This window comes from Cyprinodon tularosa, unplaced genomic scaffold (assembly GCF_016077235.1).
Source record: "Cyprinodon tularosa strain WSP-4 unplaced genomic scaffold, ASM1607723v1 ctg80, whole genome shotgun sequence".
NCBI lineage: Eukaryota > Metazoa > Chordata > Actinopteri > Cyprinodontiformes > Cyprinodontidae > Cyprinodon > Cyprinodon tularosa.
The window spans coordinates 1,368,402-1,394,308 of NW_024039563.1; the positions used below are offsets into that span (position 1 = coordinate 1,368,402).

Consider the following 25,907-nt stretch of genomic DNA (forward strand, 5'->3'; position numbering starts at 1 on the left):
GGTACAGGGGCCATAGCAGGGGCAAGGACATGATCTACAGGGGCACTGGCCCCCGTTGGCCCCTGTCTAGAGCCGCCCCACGATATCACCACAAACCTCCCTGTATTCATATTCCTACTCACATACGTACCTATAAGGAATGTCCTCCAATAGAAATCTGCTTCCTACTTCCTTCTTTCAACTTTTAGAGAATCAGGGATTTTACATTTGCAAATTAAACCTTAAAATCCAACAACTATTGATATTAGAAAAAAACTCTTTCATTACATACTTAAAATTCATGGGACCTCTTGACTTTAGCTTTAAAACAGTCAAAACTTCAACCTATTATTTTGCTTCTCTAAAATGGTTGCTTTGACATACTGATATGATGTAATTATATTTCTTTTAATGGCATGGGTTTCTTTCTGCAGCACTTTGAGCAGGTATGAAAGTAGTTTATAAACAAACACTTAGATAATTTCCTCTGTCAGAGGTTCACACGCTAAAATAAATATGCCTCTGACTTAATGGAAATATCCTATTCATGACTAAATAGCTCTGTACCGAGTAGGGGAATAAATGGCTTTTAAATGAAGAGTAAGCCATGAGAGAAGACAACAAACAATGAATTGTCATAATTGTGTCCTATGTGGACTTGTGTTTATGTTGTCTCTGTCTCCCATATATATACACCTCCTGTTCAGTTACTCTTTGCTGGATCCTCGTCAATCTTTTGCTTTATTCCTCCCTAATGTCTTGAGTTTTCCTAGTCGATCAGTTCTGGAGTTTGGATTTTATATTTGTATGTTTTTTCATTAAATGTGCAAGAAACCACATCAGCTTCCGTCTCTGCATTTGTTCCTCTAAAAACTTCCAAACAACCTGAAAGGAATAACTATGTAAACCTCTGACAAAAACAAAGTTTAAAAAAATAGCTTTTATATCACTATTATTACTTATTCTGAAGCAATTTAAACACTGTGGAATTTAGCCAACTTTAATGGCAAGTAGTAACTAGTAGTAGCTTTGCATCTTTTATGCTGTCACTATATTCTGCACCTTTTCATTTTGGTTGGGTAACAATTACAACAATTACAGTAGATATTTATAGCAGCATAGAGGTGCATGTAACTTATAGTAAACTTTATTTAGCAGTAATATTAAAAATATTTCACAATGAAACATTTATTATTATTAATGTTAGTTGTACATCAAACTCTTTCTTAAATGTTGATTTTAAAACTCATATAATGTTGCAGAAGTATAATAATTGCTAAGGGGTTTATGGTAATTTTAGAGACTATTTACAACACTGAAATCAATGCTATTTTTTAAACTTATTTGCTTGTATGTGTTGTAACTTCTGTTGTTTTAAACAACATCTGTCTTGATATGGATGGATTTTTAAGTGATTTTAAATCTAAATATTGCATTTGGGTTAGCTAAAGATTGGCATGGGTAGATAAATATATGAATTTTAGCTAAAAGGAAAAGCAGACAATGCATAATGATGTATTTACAATCATTGTAAAACTGTTTAAATTGCACACAAATCACTACACTTTCAGAAAGACATCTTTCATTATTTATACAATAGAAATTCATTCTGAATGATAAAAAACATCAATAAAATACCTTCTTTGTATCCAATATGCTCTCCAACTGTGGTTCATTTTAAGCAACAATACACAGCAAAAAGCTTGTTACTTAAATTTTAAATGTTATGTTGCAGAGGTAAAAAGCAGTTATATACATGTTATTATAAAAGCACCAGGAAAGCAGCCGTTCCTTCAGCAGAATCATAATGTGCTTCTCTCCTAGTTGCACATTTCCATCAGAAATTATTGCAAATGTGTTCAAGGTTAGTTTGATGTTGAAATAAAATAATAATAAAAAAAAAACTTTTAAGTTGATTATCCGACTTTCTACTCTTAAAATTTTTAGCAAATAGTTAAAAAGCCAACATCCCAACTGTAAACAGCTGTGCTGTTAGTTTGGTTAGACATATATGTGTCTATTTGTGTCTTTTTTCTCTGCTCTTTAGCTATTCCTGGTACTGCCTCTCGGTGGCAGTGAAGAAATCTTCCAGGATGTGCTTCAGGTAGTCGAATGTGGGTCTTTCCTCTGGTTTCTCCCTCCAGCACTCATGCATAATTTCATAAAGCTCATCTGGACAGTCTTCTGGCTTTGGCATTCTGTATCCCCGCTCCAAGTTCTGGATCACCTCTGGGTTGGACATACCTGGACAGGAAGCAAAATTATTATATAAATCAATAAAAGGTTGTTTATTTTTTTTTTATATCCACCTGAACACATTTAGGGGGATTTGTCACATTTAGTGAATATTTGAAAACTAAACATTAAAACCCAATAAGATTCTTGCAACCTCCTGTTTCTCTTTGTGGAAAATTGTGGTGTGCATAAGTAGGACACATTTTAAAGCATTTTTTTTTTTGCATAAAACTTAAGACCTCAAGACATTAGATCTTACACAATTTAGAAAGTGACTTAATGTTATTTCCTTTTCAAAAAAAGGAAGTAACAGTTTCATCATCTGAAGATGCTAATCTTAGCAAAAGAAAGCTCAGAGTAAGTGAAACAAAATGAAGCATAAATGTAGTTTACATTTATTGCATAGTTTTTCTAAAGTCAAAATGATGCATGTGCTTAACTAAATAAATATATATTGCTTGCAATCATCAACCAGTATTGGATATATGTACTAAATCTACCCAATAGAGGCTGAAGATTCATGGTATGGAAACCTATTTGAGCATCCTTAGCATGATTCCACCTCCACCATGTTTCATCTCAGCGTTCATCTTATTATTGTGGCCCAATAGCTGCTTCTTCATAATGTTTGACCAAAAACTTTTTCTCAAAAAGGCATTTAGGTTGTTCATCTGGACAGGTGCACATTTTAGATTTTTACACATTTGTATCTGTTTAAAAATTACTTCTAAGACTAACTGTGCAAATCTTCACTTTCTCTCTCATCTACACCAATTTCTTTGAGCTTTCCAGTTGTTTTAGGTATATATTGATCATATCAGTGCTGATAGACAAAAAACGTATTATGTTAAAACCTAATAACTGGCAAGTACAGAAAAATTATCAATAAAAAATAAACATTTAGGTTAAAAAAACAGTACGTTTAAAGGAAATTCATGTATTTATTTATGCAAATCATTAATTCTGGTTAAATTACATTATGTGATCGATAGACAATAACTGGGGGTATTTTCTTTGCATCATCGGGGTTAGTTTCCTGTGTATGGTGTTTCCTTTGCCCGTTAATGAAGACAAATCATAACAAAAATAAAGAAAAAAAGGGAAAAAAACAATCAGGTATAATATATTTGTCAGAGTTATCTACCTGGATATGGAATACGTCCATATGTCACTATTTCTGTGAGGAGAATCCCAAACGACCACACATCAGATTTTATGGAGAAGGTGCCATAGTTTATAGCTTCTGGTGCGGTCCATTTAATAGGGAACTTTGCACCTGTGGATAAAATAAGAAAAAAAAAATCTAAATTTTTAGCAAAATAAAAGCAAACAAATGTCAAAAGGTGAAAGGTTAGGTCTTGACAGTCTCCCTACCTTCTCTAGCTGTGTATTCATTGTCCTCTATCAATCTTGCAAGGCCAAAATCTGCAATCTTACAGATGAGCTCTTGGGAAACTAGAATGTTGGCAGCCCGCAGGTCTCGATGAATATAATTCCTCCGCTCGATAAACGCCATGCCGTCAGCCACCTGTAGAGAGCAGTACATCATTATACATGACTGAGGAGAGTGTGATTGTCTGTGTTAAAACTTGACTTAAGTATCTGTAGAGGACATGTGTGTTTGTTGGCACTGCTTCTGGTTGCATGAACCAAAACCAGGGAGTTTACCACTTCCCCAGGTCACCTGTTTGCTCCCTTTCACCTCTGTTCTGCAATGTCGAGCTCCACCCAGGTGTGAAGCTGCTTTCACACAGTCTAATAGAAAAAAACCTGCAGTATTGCTTTAGATCCATCTAGTCAGTTGCTGAGTTTCTGCTTTAGTCACAGACTACATGACTCATTAAAAATAATTGGACCTCTGATTCAATTCTACTACGTCTGATGACAGAAGTGTGTTTTTATGAGGCCTCTGATTAAAGTTTTCTTCTTTTCTTTTAATTTCCCAACACTTCCCAGCCCATAGAGACTTGCCTGTTTATCCGGTTTTTATACTGTGAGGAGTGGTCTGGGGAAAAATGTGTATATCAGAAACTGGAATGTGACACATATGTGTCAGGGTTAGGAAGTGTCCTCCTCAGGTATTTGAGATGTACGTTTTTACTTTTTTTTTTTCCATTTAAAATTCCCATTGTATTAGGAAATTTTAGACATAGAAGGAGGAAGGTACATGCTTTAAGAAATGTTCTTAATCTAAAACGTGTGGCGTGTTCAGAATCCGTGTATCATTCGTTCTTTCTATTTTCAATTGCCAATCAAAAAACAAAAAATAAAAAATTGACTGGTTATTTTGTTATTTGTTTTTTATGGTTAAACCAAAAACGAAAAAAGGATTTGTTTTTCATATATCAATTCTAAGCTCAGATCAAGAATACGAAATGGAAAAACGGACAGCAACGCAGAATTTGTTTTTAATATTTAATCAGTACAGTTTACGTGACCCGGAAATAGCTCTTTGCGCAGCAGTTGGGGTAATGAAGTAGCTACCATGGCGACGCTAGAACCACACACTATGTTGATCGAGAAGCTGTTTGTTGTTGCTAGTTAAAAGTACAGTGCACAGAAAAGTTTCAAGAAAAAAGTTATACCTGGAAAATCCTGCAAATTTTCTCCGTTGTCATGTCCTCCTCAAGAGTCACACGCTTGGATCCTCGAAATAACACGTAACTGCCCATGGCTGATAGGTCCGACTGCCTTATCTGGTGCAGTTTGATCGAACGTGGTGGGAGTAAGCCAATTGTTTTTTTAGCTAACGCTCCACCAAACTTCCGGGTCATGTAAACTGTACCGATTAAATATTAAAATCAAATTCTGCGTTGCTGTCCGTTTTTCCACTTCGTATTCTTGATCTGAGCTTAGAATTGAAATATGAAAAAGCAATCCTTTTTTCGTTTTTGGTTTAACGATAAAAAACAAAAAACAAAATAACCAGTCAATTTTTTATTTTTTGTTTTTTGATTGGCAATTGAAAATAGAAAGAACGAATGATACACGGATTGTTCAGCCATCTTTACACTGACACATCAAAGTGAAATCTAAAGCAACCAAAATCCTGCAGAAGTTGAATAATTTTGTACTTTTACCATCTAAAACCTTAAAGAGTATGACACTAATTCAAACCTTCAGAGAAATTTCCATCCACCCAAAGCAACCGGTCGGCAAGAAGAAACATTCATCAGAGTGAAAGATAAAAGAGCATGATCAGTAGAGGAGCGGTAGAGATCTCAAGTTCTTAGTCAGGCTGACAGATAGATGAGCCATCAGCACCCAGTTTGACTCAGCTTGAGCAATTTTGTTAAGAGAAATGATAAAAATTTCCATAATAAAAATTACTGGAAGAACAAAGCTGGTGGACGCAGATCCCAACAGAAAAGTCAAACAGCACAGTATGGATTCATGAAATAAATATGCACTGTTCAAGTGTTAAAATAATAATTTATCCTTTTACTTTCCATCTTACAAACTACTTTAGCTAGATCTAGAGCACGTATTCAGGATATATTGTATATGTAAATGACAACAACTAATTTCATGTTTAAAAAGAGACGGCAGTTAGTTTTTTTTAAATATTCCAGGAATATCTTTTTTATACTCCTATAGTCTGCCTATTACTAAAAAAAAATGTTCAAGGTTCTCCTCTAAGTATAAGTATATGATCCACCACCACATAATGCTAAGAAGCCGTGTATGATGGGCTGGCATGAAAGCATTCTTCGCTGTAAATCTTCACCACACCGCTCTGCATGAAGCGCAGATCTTTTCACCGAGTTGTGACACGTCTCAGAAACGTTTCTTCATCTGATGAAGAGCTGCTCGCTTTGTATGACTTTGAAACTTCAGGCTGTCTTCCTGTGGTTGATTTTGTCATTCCCACACCCACCATACCCCATAAAATCGAGGTTTTTCACTGACAAGAAACAGTTTAGAAAGTAGACATAAATCTTATTTTTTTATATTTTTTGCAGGATCTATCCTGCATTTAGAAAAAAATGCTTTTGAATTTCATTCATTATTGAGTTGTTTTTTTAAAAACTAGCTTAAGTCAGTATTAAGTCTGGTCAGTGCGGTTGAACAACTTGCCTAAATTTGAAACTCTTCCCGCACCTTGAAGCACACATCCTGTTCACAGGTTTAGATAGAGCTTTGTTATAATATTGTAACTTTCAATGTAAGGAAGTCCTTCCTATTTAAACATCTAATTTACTGAAAATATCAGATATCCTTATGAGAATAACCCTTTTTTTCTCAAATGGTTCCCGCTCTGTCCACAAATTAAGTATAAAGAGATCCAGAGAAACTAATCTACACCATAGTTTAAGGTTCTGTCATCATAGAACAATTTCTGGGGGCCATCTTGCAGAAAACAACACCAGAAAAATTATAAAGTTACGATTCTGGCAGTTTGTCCTCTTCAAATCCTGTTCATTAGTTTTATTTGTGCTACAGTGTCTAGACATGCAACAACGACTACATGCATGCCTCTCTGCACACATATCCACCCAAATCTGCAGGTATTACAAGATTAGGAGTTTAAGCCTCATTAATATGGTAGCTGATTTATTGCTCAGGGTCATGCTGAGAGCAAGGAAATAGAAGTACAAATTAGTTGAAAATTGGTAAATTAGGTGGAAGGAGCTTATAATGAAAGAACAAAAGATTACTATAAAGGTATCTCACCTGTGATGACATGTCTATCAGTGTGTTCGTGGTTAAATTGCTTCCCTCCTGCGTTTTCAGGAAGTCCACCAAGCTTCCTGCAAACAAATCAATCTGTTAACCCTTGTAAACCTATGCATAAACATAATATCTGTCAACAGGGTTGCGAACAATATACACAATATATTTATAAATAAATAATGTAACTATATTTGCACATTCAAAACCTGATAACACTTGATAACACTAAAACATTTAGCTGTGGCTCAAAGTGTTATTATGGATGCAGATTTCAGCTCTCATATGACATTTGCTTCTAGAATTAAGGTTAAATTAGATTAAAAGGCAGTATTTTATTTTTTGCAGATTTTTTTGTATTGCTAAACAAAAGCCATTCCTTCATAATATTATTCTTATGTTACACTCCAAACTGCCTGTTTAAGCTTCTAATTTATTCTTACCTTCCATATTATAAATTTATCTAGTGTGGATATGATCACTTTTTATGCTTTATTGAAAAACAAGCACCTGTATGTTTTTCTTTTAAAACAAAGTGTAGCCGACAACTTAACTCCATCTCCTTCCTCAGATATCTTTAAGGCAGTCTTGCCTCTCAGTTACGTAATTTTTCATTTTTTTTTTTTTTTTTATGAGTAACAAAATCCTTTCTCATATAAGTTTCCATCAGTACAACTGCCCTGATTTTCTGGTGTAATTTGTTGTTAAAGCATTTCTTTGATTCTGATCATTTTTTTTTTTTTTTTTTACTTTGAGCTAGAGAAGACATGTAATTTGAGATCAGACCAAATGATTTAATTTACAATACATAAACATTGATCTGATAAAAATGTGTTATACCAGCTTAGAGGTTTTTATTTCAGAATGTGTCTGTGATATGACAAAAACCCGTCCTTGGAGCTAGATTGTAAATTATTTGGGGGCTTGTCCAGGATCTTAGTCTGAAATCTTTAGAAAAAAAAAATACTAACAATGGGACAGGCAATAGAGATACATTTCTTTGCAATCGTATTTTAGAGTAGGGATTCCCTCCCACTTTGATTTTCAAAAAGATTTACAAAATGGGGAGGTTAGTCTCCCCGTTAGTGAACAAATGGGGTGGCAACCAAATGGGGAGGCGACACAAGATCATTGGGATGTGGTCCCTGAGGTATGTGGAGGGCCAAAAATATAGAATGAAAGACATAAATGTGACTGAATTAAATAAAATTACCATGAAAGTTAATTTATCATTCACTTATTTATGTAAAACATTTGAAATATGTCTTTAATTTAATGGAATATTTACCAAATATTAAATATACTACTAATTTGTCGAACAATTGAAAAAACATTTAAAATGAAAAATTAATATATGAAATGTGTACATATATATATTTACACCGTTCTTAAAAATTAGAATATAAAAAACGTTGACACATGTTGGGCAGAGGATTGTCAATTTTACATTCCATAAAAAATACGTAAGAAACCTTTCCCTTACTTTCCAAAAGATACAAATAAACTGATGGAATGTAGTTTATTTCACAGATTTTCCACAAGAAGGCCATCTGCTCATTTTATAGCAGTTCAGACTTAATCAAAAGGATAATGAAATATATAAATATATAATTTAACACAACATTTGGTCATAAATGTTCCTTGTTCTGATCGCTTTAATGATTCTCTGAGTGCCACCATGAACAATGCATGCAAGCAATTTTGTTTTTAAATTTGTTCCAGTTATGTGTGTAGTTAACAGATCAGAAACATTAATAAACACTTTAAATGTCCTACTTCATATCAAAAGCCACACAAAAAAGTCCATGGGAAAAGCTTCTACTAAATGGAAAGCAGTAAAAATAGATAGCGCATTGGAAAGACAAATTACATTTTGGACGTCATAATTCCTCACTGACATAAATAAACTGAGTGGGACCAAAATAGCAGCTAAATTCGGCAAAGACAACACTTTGAGGAAGTACACTATAATCTGCCAAGTTGATATGAACAATATCCCCATACGGAGGACGGTTAATTTAGACCAAAGGAAATACTTTGAGAAAAGTGACTTCACCAGGAAAGACGAGTTTTTTACTCCTCTGCCGAAGTCTGAAAGGTTGCTTTTGAAGTCTTAGAGCTACTCTCTTTGTCGAGGCCACAAAGAAAAGCCCTGGTTACCTGCCTGCTATGTTCACTCTTTGTTTTCTTCAATAATGAAAAAAAAATCAGGACAAACATGTGAAAAGATGCATACCTAGTGTGCAGTAGAGACAATTGTCCATACATGAATCCTGAACAAAGAGCTTGACTGATGTGGACACTGCTGGTTCACAAATGATAACACAAAGGCACTCCTTTCACTTCAGCTCTAAGGCTGTCGTTGTGTTTGGGATCTCCTAGTGCATGTTGGTGCTGTCCCTCACAATAAAAAAAATGACAAAGAGTTTTGAGGTTTTGGTGGAAAAACCATCTGGGATTGCTCTCATCTGAATTCAGATTCATATGAAACTCTCACCCCTGTGCCGACTGCTTTCATCCTCATTCTATCAGTTTTCATAATTCACATTTGGTTCATAGTGTCTATATGTGACCAGAAGGGAATGAGGTAAGATAAATGGAGAGGATGCGGACCATGCAGCAGCCCTAGTATCTACAGCAGGTTTGTTTATGGGACCAGAGCATGATGAAGACCTTTCTTCTTAGAAACATCCTCTCAAAATGTAAACACATCTGACTTTCCAGAACCGGTCCGGAAAAGAAGAAGGGAAAGTTCATGCTTGCTTTGTTGCATTTTAACACCTAGGCAGCGAACACAAGAGAGCCTAATGAGGAGAGGCTAAAAAAAACTGCATAAACAAACTCAGGGTCCCTGCTCACATCCCAGCTTTCCTTCCTTATCACATGTGATGATTATACTCATACATTTACACTATATGTTACTCCATTCACAAACAAATAAACAAAAAAGCTCAACTGACATTAAGTGGATTAGACAGAATGACTGGAGTGGAGGGTTGAGATGAAAACATTGAGTCATTAAAGGGTCGAAATCCACAGAGCTACTTGGTCTTTTGTTCAAACATGTTCCCACCCAAAGTCTGATAACAGATCAACATGTTTAATCCTGAACATCTATGACACCGGGCTAACACCGCTCCTCTGTTTTCCATTTAAGCTCATTCTTCCATTCCATCCTTTCTTTACCGTAACGAGGCAGGAGATTAAGGAGGTGATTAATCCTGACAAGCTGAAACATATTTCAGTCGACTAAACGTTTTTTTTCTTTTAAAAGAAAAAGCTCCCATGACTACACTGGGACGTTTTTCTCTCTCTCTCTCTCTCTCTCTCTCGCTCAGATAATGCTAATGAGAGGACCTACCATTTTCCATGTACTCTGTGACGATGTATATAGGCTCCTGGGTAACGACAGCGAAGAGACGGACGAGTCGAGGATGCTGCAGGTTTTTCATCATATTGGCCTCCGCCATGAAAGCTTCCACTGACATGGTGCCCATCTTTAGATTCTTTATGGCCACTTTCCTGTCGTTGTTGTAGATGCCTAGAAAATAACAATGAGTTGTTGAAGTTGCTAGAAAAAAGTTAAAGAATAGATTGCTTTAATCCTACAATTAAAAACAAATCTTAATAAAAAAATATACATATATATGTGTGTATATATATATATATATATATATATATATATATATATATATATATATATATATATATATATATATATATATATATATATATATATATATATATATATATAGATCTACAATAACAGCCCAACAGATTTTGCTTTCACAATTAGAGCAGTACGGCTATTGCCAGAGAGCTTGATTTATGCATATAAATAGCTTTTTTATAAATTTATGCAGGGAGTATTACAGATTATATGAACAATGCAATGGAAGTAGAACAAGAAAGGAAAAACAGGAAAAAGGAGAAAAGATGAAAGAAAGAGGAAATAAAAGGAAGTTTTCAGTCTGCTTCATCACCTTTAAAAAGAGATGTAAAAAAGAACAGCACAACCAACGGATAAAGTATAAGAGATACACTAAACCACCTTGATACTATCGCTGAAGTATACGTAGTATTATTTAATCTGACATGTATACTGTGGTCGCTGAAGATAAGAATATGGGCTTTTTGTATGGAAGTGAATCTCTAAGTACCTGGAACCAAGCACCAATTTCAGCCCAGCTACAACAGCAGATAGCAATACTTGGTACCCCATAAATATCAGTTTGTCATGACTTTTTCACTCTATAAAGAAGACAACATCAAAGAGAAACTTGAAATCTATCACTCGATTTTAAACTAAAACTTATATATTATATATATTTTATTTAAAAAAAAAAACAGTAAAGTATTGTATTTTAGGGAAGTTTAAACATCATAATTACATAATTCCTATACAGGCATTCAAAAATAAATCCAGTGCAATAACTCCAGTGTATATATGTATATACCTCACATTTAGAAGATTTTACGCCTCTTCCATAAACTTCACTTCTGGTTAGATCTCATTTAGATGCAAATGACACCTCTTGCTAAAATATACATTTACATATTTGTATGCAATAACTGCAGGTTTCGGCATGCCTACTCACATCCTGATTAATGTAACCTATGCAGATTTTTTATTGATGGTAAAAAAAATATATATAATACAGCCTGAACCACGTAGGAGATTAATTTAATATAAATATTTATACAATTGTTGTCATAAAGTAGTCCAGTGTTATGATGTGAAAACATTTTGCTGTTTGACACCATCTTAGGTCCTGTTTATGCCTCAGTCAGGTGTGCCATAGAGAAGAGGAAGAGCAAAAATAATTATGAATTGTCTTGATTTAATTTGGAATTATCAGCTTTATATTTGGCCATTATATTTTTGCACATTTTCTGCATATTTCCTGTAGCACAGTTTACAAAAGGAATGTTAAGAGTCCAGCCATAAAAAGTCTTGAACTTCAGAGTTAAAAAAAAAAAAAATAGTTTTCAAAAATGCACATTTAGGAATAACTTCAGGTTAAGTTATGTAAATTTTCCTTTTTAAACGAAATTTCCTATGCTTTAGTGATTTTTTTTTTAATCTGGTGAATCCATTTTCTTTTCATATTTTCAGTGTCAACATCCGGTAAAAGATGTTTCTACCCGTACGAATTACAGGAAAGTGCTGAGCAAACTGGAACATTTCTACACAACATACACTGCAGTGATCTATATCGGCAAAATTAAACTTAGCAGCTAACAGCATCTCTGAAGGTGTTCAGCCCGATAAAATAACAAGTAGTTTTTTTTAATAGCATTTCTTATTTTGTTTTCTGTTACAAATCTGCACAGACGATGACATACACACACAAAATAGATATCATAAAACACGTATATGTCATGTGCAGCTATACTATGGCCTAACCCAGACCCTCAACCTTACCCTAACCATTACCAATATACCTAACCTAAACGTAAGGGACCAGTTGACAGATCCCCACAAGCATCTGAAAGTCCCCAAAATGTATCACACATAAATATAAATATATGTGTATTTCATAAGCTGAGCCTCACAAAGTGGGACGAACTAAAATTAATTTAAAGAGCACGTTCTAAGACAACGTTTCTAACTGAAATGAAAACTTAAAAAAGCAAAACAAGAGGAAAAACATAACAGCCAGTAATTCTGTTTGGAATTCTCAAACAGAATTTGTTGCCGCACTGTTTACATTTTATTAATACGACATTTACTGTCCCAGCTTTGTACCTGCCGGTATTTTTGTTAAAAAACATTTATATGACGGGTCTTTTCGGCTGTTCCCTTATTCAGGGGCTCCCATAGCTAGTCAGTAGGATTTGCTCATAGACTTGGCAAAGTCTTTATGTGGGAAGCTCTTCCTGATGGAAGCGCAGCAGTAAGACTTAAACCACTTTGTCATTGGGGCTTTTCTCAAGAATATTTCACTTTCTTTTCAAAATTTCTGATTGATAACAAGGTGAGAAAACCAGAATTTACCTCATGATCTAATAAATCTCATTGAATATGGAAACATTTTATGTTTAATTAGGAAATAAAGTAACATAATATTGAATTGTTCATATATTTTATACTTTAGATATATAAAAATGTATTTTAAACATGATCTATTTCTATATCTCTACCCTTTAAGGTACAAACATACATATAAGTCTACTATAGATGTAATATTACTAAAGTGCAAACACTGTTTAATACCCTGTGCAATAACCTGTTTTATATTTAATATCCAGTGCAATAACTATATATATAAATACCTATTAATATAAAAACCCATTTAATATATATATACGCACAGTACATACTGTATATGACCCATGCACCTTTTTCCTTTGGCACCTTTTTGACTATTGTATTTAAATTTCTCCACTGTGAGATCAATTAGGTCTATCAATCAATAAGTCAATAATATAAGAGAATAAAGCTATTTTTACCTTAATATTTCCTTGGATCATCCCTAATATATTTTTCACCGGTGTTAATGCTAACTAACATATTTGCAACCAAAAGCACAGGATCACATAAGGACTGTAAACCACTGTTGCTTTGTTTAACTATGTGTTGTTCTAAAAATAACTGCACATAATTGTCCTGAAGAAAGGCTCTCTGGAAAAATAACTGTCACTAAGTGGAGCTCCATCAAAGCCATAACCAACCAGTTTGTTCTTCCTTTGACATGAAACGCTTTGCAACACGCCACGCATGAAGCGTATAGCGATGAGGAAACAAATCTTATCTCCTAATGAAAACATTCCTTTGTCTATTTTCATAATGGTGATGGTTATCATATCCAGTGCCAGTCTTAATACTCCTTAAACCTTTTCTTTTCTTTTCTTTTCTTTTACATTTTGCTAATGTTTTAACCTTAAGCTGTTATGATTTTTATTTAGATTCCTTTATCAGATGGTCTTCTTATGTATAATCCTAAAGCAGACGGAAAATGGTTCACAAATTGAAATCTTAAATTTGGAATGGAATTTTCATGTCATAAGAATCCCCCTGGTTTATCCATCATTATAATCTCTTTTCATTGCTAAAAGAGGTGTCAATATTAGCTCTCTACAAGCATGCTTGATGCATTTAGAGAAATGTTACTCATGTGACTCAAAAGGTTTAATTAGATATTGAGTTTAAGGACATCTTAACCAATGATTATCTTCTGATCTAACCAGTGCGTTTTAGTTCTGTCTGTATGGTTAGAATGTATCTCTGATTGCCTGGTTAACCTCTATCTTTCAGGATTGACTGGTAATTATTTCCACCCATTTGCCCATGAAATCTGACCAACCTCTATACCCATTCTGAAGAAAATGTTGCCCCACAGCATGATTCCACCAACACTGTGTTTACTGTGTTGCCTTCTGAAGGCAAGTGGCAGCACTTTTTGTGTAGAGATAAAGAGGTCAAAAGGGTCTCCTGGTTCATATTTATAAGAGGTTAATGAAAACCAAATCTGATTTTACTTCAAGTGTCACAACGATGCATTGCCTTGTGTTGCTCTGGTAATATATTAAACATTTTAGTTCACTGTATCTCTACAAAATGCTTAAAATCTAGTCAAGTAAGAACAAATGGAAGGTACTATCTTCTATATATTTTGAGATCTGCATTTTTAAGTAAACTGTTTAATGAGAAAAATTCCAGCGAATGATGAAATGTGAAAAAGTTCAGCAAAGGTATATAGAGGCTCTACTGTTCACTGGCTTCAGGAAACATTTCTTTTGGATCAGTGGGGAAAAAACAAACAGAGAGCCCAGATTTCATCAGGACAGTATTGAGAACAGAATAGCACTGAGAAATGAGGGCCAGTTCTTTTGGTTAGTAATGTTTAGCTTTTGTTCAGTGGTGTGTTTGGGAGGTTAAACGGTGCTGGCGAGTGAGGATGGAAAATGGAGAGGAAATTACCCCTTTAATTGAATGATAATGAGGTTGTGGCCTAACCAATGTGCTTGTAATCAAAACGTTTAGCCACTGTAGCGTAATTTAATGCTGCAGCATCTGATTTAAAGTGTTGTTAGGACACAAATCTTAAAGATCTATTAGCTCATCAAAAAGCTAGGTATGAGTTTTTGGAGCAGTGATGCATGTCAGGGTTAATACCACACATAACTCTTTCGTTAAGCAGCTCAAACAAGCCTACAATTAGAGCCAAGCCTGAGGAAACTCTTCTGCACACACTGCAGAAAATCGGACTCCTGGCAGGCTTACAGTCTAGCTCCCAACCAGACATGTGATGTATCTGCCTGAGTGCACACATTAAATATCATGCAGATGGAAAAGAAAAAAAGAAAAAAAAGAAGCTTACCCATCCAGACTTCTCCAAACTGTCCGGCCCCCAGCCTGCGCTCCAGCTTCAGGGACTCCCGTGGAATCTCCCACTCGTCCTGCCACCAGGGTTTCTGTGGCGCCCTGGACTGACAGGGCTTCACAAGGACTGTGCACAATCCATCTGCTTCACCTGGAAAGCACGCAGACAAATCAACATGCTGAACTCCACAGTGATTAGAAATGCATCCCTTAGGATGGCATACATACGGGAGTAATGCTGGACCAGCTCCCTCAGAGAGTTGAAGGATATCTTGGCCGTCACGTAGAAGCCTCCATTGTCCATGTTACGAATCCTGTAGTGCTTCACGCCTTCCCCCGTGTTGTGGTCCAGATCTCGGACTGATAATGAGTATGATCCTGGAGCAGAATTAAAGATAAAGAGAAGTTAATAAAACAGGTTTTGACCAGAATAGAATGATTTATTGTTTTACTATATATTTTAGTATGTTTTTGGACTGTCAGCACTTCCTGATGCTGCCTCTAAACTCTGTCAAAGTGTCATTCGGTTTGCTTGTGGGTAGCCCTGCTAACTGTGGCCAACCTACACTATATTGCCAAAAGTATTTGCTCACCTGCCTTGACTCACATATGAGCTTAAGTGACATCCCGTTCCTAATCCATAGGGTTCAATATGACGTCGGTCCACCCTTTGCAGCTAGAACAGCTTCAACTCTTCTGGGAAGGCTGTCCACAAGGTTTAGGAGTGTGTTTATGGGAATTTTTGACCATTCTTCCAGAAGCGCATTTGTGAGGTCGCACACTGATGTTGGACGAGAAGGCCTGGCTCTCAGTCTCCGCTCTAATTCATCCCAAAGGTGTTCTATCGGGTTGAGGTCAGGACTCTGTGCAGGCCAGTCAAGTTCATCCACACCAGACTCTGTCATCCATGTCTTTATGGACCTTGCTTTGTGCACTGGTGCACAGTCATGTTGGAAGAGGAAGGGACCAGCTCCAAACTGTTCCCACAAAGTTGGGAGCATGGAATTGTCCAAAATGTCTTGGTATGCTGAAGCATTCAGAGTTCCTTTCACTGGAACTAAGGGGCCAAGCCCAGCTCCTGAAAAACAACCCCACACCATAATCCCCCCTCCACCAAACTTTACACTTGGCACAATGCAGTCAGACAAGTACCGTTCTCCTGGCAACCGCCAAACCCAGACCCGTCCATCAGATTGCCAGATGGAGAAGCGCGATTCGTCACTCCAGAGAACGCGTCTCCACTGCTCTAGAGTCCAGTGGCGGCGTGCTTTACACCACCGCATCCGACGCTTTGCATTGCACTTGGTGATGTATGGCTTGGATGCAGCTGCTCGACCATGGAAACCCATTCCATGAAGCTCTCTGCGCACTGCTCTTGAGCTAATCTGAAGGCCACATGAAGTTTGGAGGTCTGTAGTGATTGACTCTGCAGAAAGTTGGCGACCTCTTCGCACTATGCGCTTCAGCATCCGCTGACCCCGCTCCGTCAGTTTACGTGGCCTACCACTTCGTGGCTGAGTTGCTGTCGTTCCCAAACACTTCCATTTTCTTATAATACAGCTGACAGTTGACTGTGGAATATTTAGGAGCGAGGAAATTTCACGACTGGATTTGTTGCACAGGTGGCATCCTATCACAGTTCCACGCTGGAATTCACTGAGCTCCTGAGAGCGACCCATTCTTTCACAAATGTTTGTAAAAACAGTCTGCATGCCTAGGTGCTTGAATTTATACACCTGTGGCCATGGAAGTGATTGGAACACCTGATTCCAATAATTTGGATGGGTGAGCAAATACTTTTGGCAATATAGTGTATGTCAAGTTACACAACTAGTGTTTGCAAGCTGCCCATCAAAGTCATTTATCTACAGCTTGCATTCATGCAGACCTGCAGCAGTTCAGTTACCGTAGTTAAAACTTTGGGTAGAAAAAAAGATTTAAATTGAATCTAATTTTATCATAATTTTGTGCAAGAAGACATTTTTTTTTTTTTTTTTTGAGTCATACAGGTGACTCTATCAGGGTATTAATGCAACAGCATTTAAAGAAATTGGGTCAGTAAAGGACAAAGAGGATGTGTTAAAAAAAAATCTGTCAAATCTCTTCACAATTTTATCTGTTTGGAGATCACAGTGCGTCTGCTAAAATGCAGTGTTGTGTTAGTCTAACTGTGTCATCTCTCTCCCACTCTAGATAAATTAGAGCCAACTTCGCACTGAAAAAAAAATCGAAATCTAGAAGAGTAGATCGTTTTTCCAGTGTGTAATAAGGACTGTTTTTATCAAAATACAGCATCCTAGCTAAGATGTGTTCTTTGAGAAAATATCAGCCCAGGTCCTACAGACAAACTGAAACAAATATGATTTAAGAGCAGATAACATGAAATTCTGACTACTCGAGAACGAACTTAAATAAATAGGGTTAAAACCCAGTTTGAACAGGTTATTTGGATCTACAATAACAAACTAAAACTCTAATTTAAAAAATAATTTAAATAAGAAATCAGGAAGCAGGGTATAATAAATCTGAGGCCAAGGATGTTGTGGATTTAAATAATGCAATAAATTTAATTATTTGTTTGTCTATTCATGTAACAAAAGATTCAAATAATCACCTTTGGAGGTCTCGCTTTCTCGAATCAAGAAAGAGCCCTGGGTGTTCCCTGGAGCTAGCAGGAGCCTCATGGCATCGTTTCTAGAGATGTTCTTGAAGAACCACCTGCAGCAAAAAGACACTTTGAGCTAAAAGCCACTTCCTTTCCCTCATAGACCCGCCATGCATTATGTGAGCTGAGAGAAAGCCAGATGAGATGGCGCTGAGAGCTGTGACATTATGCTTCCTCTGTGACGTACGGTTCAGTCTCCACTGTGGTCATAGCAATGAAGTTATATGGGATGTAGCCCCGCTGGCCTGTGGTGAGAGACTCAGCCAGGTACCACTCTGCATCATCCCTGGAAGACAGAAGAGATGTTTACCTTTGGCTGTTTCACACTGAGTAACTAATATTTTGAATTAGATGGTATAGATATGTGGATCCATTGCGGCATAAATGGTTGCATTATATAGTAAACAACATCATGCTTGTCTAGTAAAAAGATATTAAAGCACAGAAAAAAGGCATATCTGGCCACATTTTGCCTTATATTCCTCCCCATAAGCACATATTGTTTAAACCTTACATCGAAACAAAAACTAAATGTTCTCCCTAAAACATAATGTTATTAAAGACATTTTTCTATAACATATATGGATTATAATTATAAAAGAGTTTCACATCAAGAAGGAATTCTTGTGTTTTTACTTAGTTGTTAACTACGAAACTAAATAGCAATTAAATTCAGATGTTTGCATTATTTTACCAGTTTATCCAAATCTGTCGAATGTATTTTTGAAAATATGAAAATTCTTGTGTTTTCACTTAATTTAATTTCAGTTGTTGTATTCTTTCAACTTTTGCATACCATGGGATGATCTTGTTTTATTTTCTTCTTATTATTTATATATATATATATATATATATATATATATATATATATATATATATATATATATATATATATATATATATATATATATATATATATATATATATATATATATATATATATATATATATATATATATATATATATATATATATATATATATATATATATAAAACTTCCTGCAGCAAATGTGTTCTTTTGTTGTTGACTTTAATGGAGTACATTAGACAGAGCATTAAGCACTATTTGTTTGGGTTAAAGTAGAATTTAAACCGGCATGGTGATCAAGAAGGTTTTTTCCCCGTTTTGTTTTTATTGTAAACATTGGGTTTGCGATTAAATAGCGACTCTAATTCTAACTTTTTATTGCAGCAGTCAACTGAGCGTTAGTGGGTTAGAAAAACAAAGGCAATAGTCACTATATAATACTGTCAAAATGATCACCAGATCTGGTAGGAGCACTGAGATCTTCCTATAATCTATATGCATTAAAGCTGTTTTTGTTTGAAGATATGAAATACCAAGAGTGCATGATAATTATCTCCATTCATTTAACTGTGCTATCAATATACCTTTAAAGGAATAAACCTTTGTAATTTATATATTATTGTATTTTTTTGCAGTTCATAATCTGGATTTTTTAGATTCGAGTATATCTGTGTCAGACTTTTATGCAAGAAAGCCGTTAACCCGCCAGAGCGTATGCACTTTTGTACACCCTTCTGTACAAAAGATGTGAATTTTTGACAGTTTATAAGAGTTTGGGTTACTTCTTTGAGCTTTGCAGTCCAGTGGTTTGTTTTAGATTCTTTAGCATTTCTTTAGCAGCTATTTCATCTTCTAGTTTTGAGTGTAACAAGAAATTTTGGCTGATGTTTTTACAGCATCACTGCTTTAGAAATGCACCGGAAACATTTTGAGTTCATTGCAGGAATCCAGAACCACAATGACACTAGAACCCCCAACAAGAGACTCTTATTTTTTGTGTGGAAAAAATGGTAAAACGCTTCAAGTTAGACTTTAGCGGAACACATTAACATAGAGTATTGGCTGCTGTGAAGCTTAAACTTCTATTGCTGTTTGGAGTTTAGTTGGAGTATTTTTCTCTATTTGTGGGTTTAAAGAAGCTCACTTGTTGATGATCTTGAGTTTGTCTCCCTTTTCAAAGCCCAGGTCTCCTTCGTGTTTGGGTTCATAGCTGTAAATGGCCACCCCGATGTTATCTGCAAGAAGAAACACTCTAAGCTTTAGTCATCTCTGATAAATTGACACCAGTAACAATGGTGAGTTTACAGGGAAATGAGTTTACACTGTTCTCTTCGTATTATTTCCACAAACTATGCACTGCTACAGTGGCTGAGATGAACACAGAAACTTCATTGACCAACGTTGCATGAAATAAAACCTCTTAGAAATGTCAGCTTCTTTATTGAGAATAAGAACTTTAGTTAAAATGATGCATGATGCATTTTTACTGAAACGAAAGGCTCTACACAATATAGTTTAAAATGTCTTGAAATAGGTGTATCCGCCCTTAATTTGAGGCTTTGAGATGATTTGCAAATGGTAATACTATTTTTTTTTCCATTTATATACAATAATTAGATATTAGGTACTTTAAATAAGATAACAGAATTTTTCTTTTTACTTCCTTTGCACATAAATCATGTTCCATTTGCACATTGTCTTACCTCTCTCCTCAAAACAAGAGGAAATACACCTATTTCCGGAAAGATTGACTGCTATATAGAGACTATTCGGATAATTTTAGAGGTTAGGGTTCGATTTTGTTCCCAGAATTGAGACAGAATTCTACAAATACAGGATGCTGGCATTGGATGTGTTCAATATAACATTGATTTTATTTATTTATTTCTGGTTTTAAAATGTGCACGCTTTTCTTTGAAGATACTTGAATTGATCCAGATAAAGAACATTTTAGCTCATATTCCAACCATAAGACCCAGTCGGACATTTCCATGTGTCAACATGGTAACCCGAGCAGTCGGATAGATCCGTAACTTTCATTTTAAAGAAAAACGACGAGGGAAACTTGCCTTAACAAGACAAAGTTGTTCTTTAATGGAAAATGCTGTATAGTCTTCCTTTCCAAAGAAATATAGTACTATGGAGGTCAAATCATTTTGTCAACAATCTGATTGAGCATTTCCAGAGATTACCATCAAGGGAACTCATTTAAGCATTCCTGTTCTAAATCCAATAACAGATATTTTGTGTTTTTCTTTACTTTTTCAAGCAGACATACTGTAAAACAAAAGAGGGAACAAAGAAGCAGGAGATATACCTGGTAGAGGTGAAGTTGGGGGTGTATAATGTGATGGGTATGGAATCACCTGATCTGTGTACTGGACAGACAAAGAAAAAGGATGTGATTAAAGACAGAAAAACAGCACAGGGTTTATGCAGGGATTGGTTCGGTTAGCCAGTTCCTGACCGTAAATTATAATCTGTTTTATTCTCTGCTAACCAACCATCTACATGTTGTGTAACACGCAGGTGGTTTTCTCCTTAATTCCTAACCTAATGGTGCATCTGTGTCGTGACGAGAAAACAGCAACACACACTGGAAAAAACAATCTGGAAATAAGTAAAAATTTCTTAAATTAAGTGTATTTACCCTTAATTTGAGTAGATAAATGAGATAGTTTGCCAATGGAAGGAGTATTTTTACTCTTAAAATAAGATAATTAGATAATATGCGCTTGAAATAAGACAATGCAATTGTGTTTTCTTATTTTAAAGGTAAATAATCATGTTCCATTGGCAAAATGTTTCTTTTACCTCCTCAATTCAAGAACAAATGCACTTGTTTTAAGAAAAAATTACTTATCTAGATTTAGATTTTTTCCAGTGTTCTCCTATTTGATCACACACACAGCTTCCCTTACAGCTATGTGAGGTATGCAGCTCTGTTGTCCCGAAGAGGCCTGAAACAGATTGTGCTTTATCATGTTTACTCAATCGGAATGAATGGTGGGAGCCCATTTAAAGTTCACACCTTTTGGCTTCAGTTCATGTGTGGTCATTCACATTCGGCCATTTTGTACATTGTAGTGAAATCATGAGCTGTTCCTCCACTTACTGGGTTGCTCGTATCGGGAGGAATGGGACAGTTGCAATGTTCACAAAGTTCGTCCAAGTTCTCGATCCATTCGCTGTCTGAATCCGAGCTGCAGGCGCATCCCATCTTTCCTGCAAGTCCAAACCGCATGTTACTTTTTCAGATATGAAAACAATGCCCACAAAACTTTAAACAGCTACGTCTCAAATTCTTTGCTTTTTTAATAAAGGATTCTTAAAAAAATGAAAAGGTACTAAAATCCTTTATTGATCTATATAGATGATTCAAAGGACATTTTTTGGTGAGACTAAGCGGACTTTGTTCAAATTAGACGACAAACTTTTACGCTTTGGGCACACCTTATGAGTTCATGGCCTCCAATCCCGCTTCAGGCCTGAGTGCTTTGCCCTAAGAACTTCACAGCAATGTTAATCTCGTATAATCTGTCGTCTGCATGTGCTGTGTTTCGTATTTTCACACTAATGCGCTGTACGGACCAGCTTTCTCAAGCTCACTCGATTCCCTTGTTTGGCTGCTCATGGAAAAAGGGTCAGCAGGCTAATCTCAGGCGACGTTTGTCCCAAAGGCTTAAAGCCGTGAGAAATCTGCCGAGTTCTAAATAACAACCCACCATTTGCTGCTAAGGGGTCATAATGATGAATCACAAGGGGGATCACCAAAGTAAGAAGCAGATCTTTTATTATCGGATCTCCTAACCTTTTGGGTTTACACTCGGTGAGTCACACAAGTCAGCATTTTCCACTAAGGGGATACCATCCGCCTTTTTGTATTTTATTACCAGCAGCTGAAGGCCTTTTCCAAACAAACATTTGAATACTAACAGGATATAGCAGATATGAACACAACAAGTTGAGGAAATATTTAAGACCTGACATCTATTTTATCCTTCCGTCGTTCAAAAGACCTATGAAAATAATTGGGGTTTGGTTGTACTGTATTGCTAATTGTTCTGTTTGACAGAAAAATCACATTAGATGGTGCACTACAAAAAATAAATAAGGAGCAAACGGTAGAAATTTTCTGTAATAATTACTGAAAACGGGCTTACACACTTTATTGAACTTGGGCTTTGATTTTATGATAAAATAAAAACAAATAAAATGAAGAACTCGACAAAACAGATGAAATCATTGATAAATCATTTCCTGTTTGATCAAATATTTACAAACACATACAATAAGAAGTGGAAAAAGCTACACTTAAGGAATTGTATAGAAACTACATGCTGAAACTTAAACTTTTAAGGTTGAAACATCACAAGTTTTCCACTCACCAGTTAGTCAAATCTTTCCTCGAGCGTCCAACAATGTCAGTTTTCAGAGGCCGCCATTAAAATGCTAGTTTTTTTCAGACTTATATTTATTCTGCGGAGCTGTTTGCTGTAAGAGGAGCTTTTTTACACGAGCACAGCTTGGGTGTGAAGATGTCATCATCCGCCTCTCTTATAACTAAGGCTGAAAACAGAGCTGATGCGGTGTCCCATACGCACACATACACACACACAGACACACACAAGTATAGAAGAGCGACCCAGAGTTTCCTGTCGTTGAAACTTTGAGGGTTGTTCTGCAGTCTTCTCTAACAGGTGCTGAATCTGCAGCTGTGTGAGAGCAAAGAGGAACGTTTGGGCTCTGAGACAAAAGAAAAGGGGGTCAGGAGAGCGCCCTTCCCAAAAGATGAGAATGTTCCTATACAGTTAGAGAAGGAGGCCCTTCTGGGATGACGGTGATGCTACACTTACGTATTTTTGTCTTGGTTTGTACTGTAAGATGTGGGAGCCACTGACCTTTGTTAGGTGTTTGCACCTGATGTGGTCAAAGCAGCTTTAAAAAAAAAATCCCATAAGACCCAAATAAAATGGCTTGCATTTACCTCTAAAGCCCTAACACATTAGCAAATGTTGCAGCTCTGCTTCCTGTGTTGTGGGTTGAAATCTTCTTTAGGTTCAATATATAGAAATATGGCTTGTTTAACATCAAAATATAGCTTTTGCCCTGATTTATTTATTTTGATATCCTTAGTCGAGCATAATCCAGATTTACAGAGCTGATCTTTAATGTCACACAACCCAAAAAAACAAATAAGTCAAAGGATCATATTCCCATCAAAATGTTCATGAATATATTTTTGGGGTGTATACTGCTAAACGTAGATTTATAAGGTCTCTCTCTCTCTCTCTCTGAGCCCATGCATCTATATTTCTGTCACTCCTCAGGCTGCAGGCCACGTTTCTTTTTTTGTGGTGAACATATGCTGCTGTAGAGCTTGCACAGGCAGGAAGTCAGTCCAAGCATCACAGACAATGCAGAGAAATTTGTGCTCTGAAGGCTGCCACAGCTTAGATGATGTCTCGCTAGCGATAAAAACCACCTGAATTTCTCCCTTTTTTTCCGTTAGAGTGAAATTCTGCAAAGATGTACTTGGAGTGTTTTACATTTTCACATTATCTGCTTCAGAGACTTTCAGCTGGCTGTTTTGGTTAAAACTACTAATATAGTAGCAGAGATCCTCATGTAGGAGGGCGCCGCCATCTCAGGGTATTCCTGCTCCACATTTGTCACTGCTTCCAAAAGTGGTTGGAAATCACTTTCTGTTACGCAATCGAACTTTGATGCTGCAGAAAGTTTTCCAGTCCTCCTACAGCTAACTTTGCGATACAGGTGCAGGCCTCTTTTATTACGCGCATACGTCATTCCAGCTTCAGCTCGTAGTTGTGAATGCTTTATTTACACCATAATATCAGCTTTACAGGATATGTTAAAGGTAAAACGAGATTATATTGGAGCACAAATTTGAGTGGCGTGAGAAGGTAAAGAAAAAGCCCCTCAAGGTTCTTTTCTTGGGCTTTTGCACATTTTCTTTCACCTCCATGTCTTGCTGTTCTGATGACACACATGAGGTCATGTGTCCTGCAGCACTCCACAGTACAATTATTAAGCCCTCTCATTTACAACTTTTAGCAGCACCCAATTCTTCTTATACAAATTGTATATGACAATATGTCTGGCTCTGCACAGCCCTGCAGGAAACACGCTTTATGCTCAGATGGTGCATGGTGTCATCAAAGAAAGAAACAGGACACTCATGTGCAAGAGGTGGTTTTAGAATAGGGGACAACAATGGGTTAGAACCTGTGATGATAATTACCACAGTCACTATAAACAGATTCACAAAAATAGCCTTTAGGTTATATACGGCACTGTGCAGAAATCTTGAGTCATCTCTGATTTGTTTCATACTAAAGTTTAATTGAATGTATACAGGTGCTGGTCATAAAATTAGAATATCATGAAAAAGTAGATTGATTTCAGTAATTCCATTTAAAAAGTGAAACTTGTATATTATATTCATACATTACATACAAACTCATATATTTCAGATGTTTATTTTGTTTAATTTTGATGATTACAAATGACAACAAATGAAAATCTCAAATTCATCATATCAGAAAATTAGAATATTGTGAAAAGGTTCAAAATTGATGGCCCCTGGTGCCACACTCTAATCAGCTAATTAACTCAAACCACCTGCAAAAGCCTTTAAATGGTCTTTCAGTCTAGTTCTATAGGCTACACAATCATGGGGAAGACTGCTGACTTGACAGTTGTCCAAAAGACGACCATCGACACCTTGCACAAGGAGGGCAAGACACAAAAGGTCATCGCTAAAGAGGCTGGCTGTTCACAGAGCTCAGTGTCCAAGCACATTAATAGAGAGGCGAAGGGAAGGAAAAGATGTGGTCGAAAAAAGTGTACAAGCAAGAGAGATAACCGCACCCTGGAGAGGATTGTGAAACAAAACCCATTCAAAAATGTGGGGGAGATTCACAAAGAGTGGACTGCTGCTGGAGTGAGTGCTTCAAGAACCACCACACACAGACGTATGAAAGACATGGGTTTCTGCTGTCGCATTCCTTGTGTCAAGCCACTCTTGAACCACAGACAGCGTCAGAAGCGTCTTGCCTGGGCTAAAGAGAAACAGGACTGGACTGCTGGTGAGTGGTCCAAAGTCATGTTCTCTGATGAAAGTAAATTTTGCATTTCCTTTGGAAATCGAGGTCCCAGAGTCTGGAGGAAAAGAAGAGAGGCACTTCATCCACGTTGCTTGA

The 25,907-nt window shown here is 36.3% G+C and overlaps 1 protein-coding gene across 1 annotated transcript; it reads right to left on the bottom strand.

Moving 5' to 3' along the window:
* Positions 1–1,676: 1,676 nt before the first annotated feature.
* Positions 1,677–23,487, bottom strand: lck (LCK proto-oncogene, Src family tyrosine kinase). The gene is made up of 13 exons (XM_038271556.1): positions 23,073–23,487; positions 21,800–21,909; positions 21,002–21,062; positions 19,829–19,919; positions 18,064–18,162; positions 17,826–17,929; positions 15,440–15,589; positions 15,210–15,362; positions 10,247–10,426; positions 6,889–6,965; positions 3,589–3,742; positions 3,359–3,490; positions 1,677–2,223 (listed from the first exon to the last, which is right to left on the bottom strand). Exons 2-13 carry the CDS (start codon positions 21,902–21,904, stop codon positions 2,027–2,029), a joined length of 1,503 nt encoding a protein of 500 aa, XP_038127484.1. The 5' UTR covers positions 21,905–21,909; positions 23,073–23,487; the 3' UTR covers positions 1,677–2,026.
* Between the last annotated feature and the right edge of the window lie 2,420 nt (positions 23,488–25,907).

What these genes read in the sequence shown, in the direction of transcription:
- lck (XM_038271556.1), bottom strand. Translation starts at nt 21,904, where the DNA reads ATGGGATGCGCCTGCAGCTCGGATTCAGACAGCGAATGGATCGAGAAC. An exon ending in GCTGGTCCAGCATTACTCCC is followed by an intron (nt 15,363 to 15,439) that starts GTATGTATGCCA and finishes CGTGCTTTCCAG; the next exon opens with GTGAAGCAGATGGATTGTGC. An exon ending in TGGACGTATTCCATATCCAG is followed by an intron (nt 2,224 to 3,358) that starts GTAGATAACTCT and finishes CTTCCTGTCCAG; the next exon opens with GTATGTCCAACCCAGAGGTG.